Here is a 2837-nt window from a genome sequence, read left to right as displayed (position 1 = left end):
AATAAGAGTAAAAAAAGCAGGCGGGATCACTAACAAAAACAGAACTGTATTTAGGTTCTAAAAAACAACGTGTAAATGAATGGATAGCTTGTCACTGTTTAATACAATTTAATTGATTACATATTGACATATTGTAAACTAAAAAAATATTATTTTGAGTGCAGAGTGCGAGAATCCGCTGGAGTCGCATAGCCTATCATCTGAACAACTATCTGTACCGGACCGACCCCTGCGAAGTGCCTCAGTCAATAGCTTTATCCTACCAAATAAACTTTGTTGCTGAGGTTTGAAATACACAGCTGTGAAAGACATAACAATAAAAGTTGATCAAGTAAAAATTTAAAAGTATTTTATAGGCTACTATTTGTATTGTGAAAGTGACCGTTATTGACAGCTTTGTGACAGTGTGACATTTATTTCAGTAGGCTACTCACACGGAGAGAGGGATGCTGCCTTGGTGCGACCCGACCACACCGACGACCCTCGTGCCAAGACATATCCAAACTAGGAGCAGACACACACTCCACACACGAGAACACATCGAGTTCAGATCCCCCGGCATCTTCACACACCTCCCTCAGTGCCCACTAGGAGTTGGGGCTTTCAGCTACGTCTCTGTGTGCGTTTCTGTGCGCTGCGTCTCCCGCAAAGCCAAGTAGCAAAAATCTTTAAATAACCCAAATTGCTGGTCCAATTAATGCTTAATAAATCATGGTAATTTTTTCAAATTCAGTGTGTCCACACTCTCCGATGTGATAACGCGGACGCGGCGCGACAGGGTTTTGTCGGAGTCGGTCTCTTCTGGGTTTGCTGCTGTGTGTTGTCCTGAGCGCAGCGATTTCTCTCCTGCCGACTGAACCGGCAGTAACCGCTCTGCTGCCCGATTGAGCTCGAGTCGACTCCCGCGATAAGCAAAGTCCGTTAAACCGCCTCGGTGACCTACTGCACCCGCGAGCTGCACTCCCGCAGCCAGAGAGTGGAGTGAGGAGTAGAGAGAGATAATAAAAGAGTCCAGAGAGAGAAGAGACTGAAAGGGACCATAAAATGATGCGGGAGGAGCACGCCTATTGAATGATGTGCCGAGGCTCCTCTCTTTGAGGATACTGAGGAGGATGCTGTTTCTTCGAGGATACTGAGGAGAATGTTGTTATTGCTGTGGTTCCGAATTACGGCATACACAAGAATGTGGACACCCCTTCCAATTTGTGGATTCGGCTATTTCAGCCACACCCGTTGCTGACAGGTGTGTAAAATCGAGCACACAGCCGTTCGATCTCCATAGACAAACATTGGCAGTAGAAAGGCCAGAGACAAACATTGGCAGTAGAAAGGCCAGACATAAGACCTCAATGACTTTCAACGTGGCACTGTCATAGGATGCCACCTTTCCAATAAGTCAGTTCCTCAAATTTCTACATTTTAGTCATTTAGCAGACTTACAGTAGCGAGTACATACATTTTCATACTAGTCCCCTGTGGGAATCGAACCCTCAATCCTGGCGTTGCAACTGCCATGCTCTACCAACTGAGCTACCCTGGTATAGCTGCCCCTTCAACTGTAACTGATGTTATTGTGAAGTGGAAACTTCTAGGAGCAACAACGGCTCAGCCACAGAGTGGTAGGCCACAAGCTCGCAGAACGGGACCACCGAGTGCTGAAGCGATTTGCGTGTAAAAATCATCTGTCCTCGGTTGCAACACTCACTACCAAGTTCCAAACTGCCTTTGGAAGCAAAGTCAACACAAGAGCTGTCGGGAGCTTCATGAAATGGGTTTCCATAGCCGAGCAGCCGCACACAAGCCTAAGATCACCATGCGCAACGCCAAGCGTTGGGTAGAGTGGTGTAAAGCTCACCGCCATTGGACTCTGGAGCAGTGGAAACGCGTTCTCTGGAGTGATGAATCACGCTTCACCATCTGGCAGTCTGATGGACGAATCTGGGTTTGGCAGATGCCAGGAGAACGCTACCTGCCCGAATGCATAGTGCCAACTGTACAATTTGGTGGAGGAGGAATAATGGTCTGGGGCTGTTTTTCATGGTTCGGGCTAGGCACTTTAGTTCCAGTGAAGGGAAATCTTAACGCTACAGTATACAATGACATTCTAGACGATTCTGTGCTTCCAACTTTGTGGCAACAGTTTGGGGAAGGCCCTTTCCTGTTTCAGCATGACAATGCCCCCATGCACAAAGCGAGGTCCATACAGAAATGGTTTGTCGAGATCGGTGTGGAAGAACTTAACTGGCCTGCACAGAGCCCTGACCTCAACCCCATCAAACACCTTTGGGATGAATTGGAATGCCGACTGCGAGCCAGGCCTAATCGCCCAACATCAGTGCCCGACCTCACTAATGCTCTTGTGGCTGAATGGAAGCAAGTCCCCATTAAGCAACTCCATATTAATGCCCATGATTTTGGAATGAGATATTAGACGAGCAGGTGTCCACATACTTTTTGTCATGTAGTGTACTTCTCTCTCTGACCTCTCTCCTCTCTCTCTCTCCCTCTCTCTCTCTCTCTCTCTTTCTCTCTCTCTGAGTGTTCTCGATTATACAGGGCTATAATAGCTCCTCTTCAGCTTTCATGTCAGATCAAGTCAGCACTGTGTGCCAGGTTCACTGAGGCAGGAATTAATACAAAAGTGCTGAAGAAAGCCAGGAAGGAGAGAGAGAGAGAAAGCGAGAGAAAGCGTGAGAGAGAGAGAGAGAGAGAGAGAAAGCGAGAGAGAGCGAGAGAGATGGCAGAGGGGCATGGATAGACACACAGCTTTACCGACAAGAGAGAGAGAGTCAGTCAGGTTCTCTTCCGGTCTAGAAACCTGACGATTAAACGCACGT

At 47.4% G+C, this 2837-nt stretch overlaps 1 protein-coding gene across 1 annotated transcript in view; it reads right to left on the bottom strand.

Moving 5' to 3' along the window:
• Positions 1-1182, bottom strand: part of cacna2d3a (calcium channel, voltage-dependent, alpha 2/delta subunit 3a) — a 293663-nt gene extending 292481 nt beyond the window's left edge. Inside the window, exon 1 of the mRNA XM_041857104.2 lies at positions 435-1182. Coding sequence (XP_041713038.2) covers positions 435-562 — 128 coding nt within the window. The 5' untranslated portion in view covers positions 563-1182. The remainder of the gene's footprint in view (positions 1-434) is intronic.
• Positions 1183-2837: the final 1655 nt, after the last annotated feature.

The sequence above is a fragment of the Coregonus clupeaformis genome, chromosome 30, assembly GCF_020615455.1.
Source record: "Coregonus clupeaformis isolate EN_2021a chromosome 30, ASM2061545v1, whole genome shotgun sequence".
Classification (NCBI taxonomy): Eukaryota; Metazoa; Chordata; class Actinopteri; order Salmoniformes; family Salmonidae; genus Coregonus; species Coregonus clupeaformis.
The sequence above is the reverse complement of the archived record's forward strand: the minus strand, read 5'-3'. Positions and strand labels throughout refer to the sequence as shown.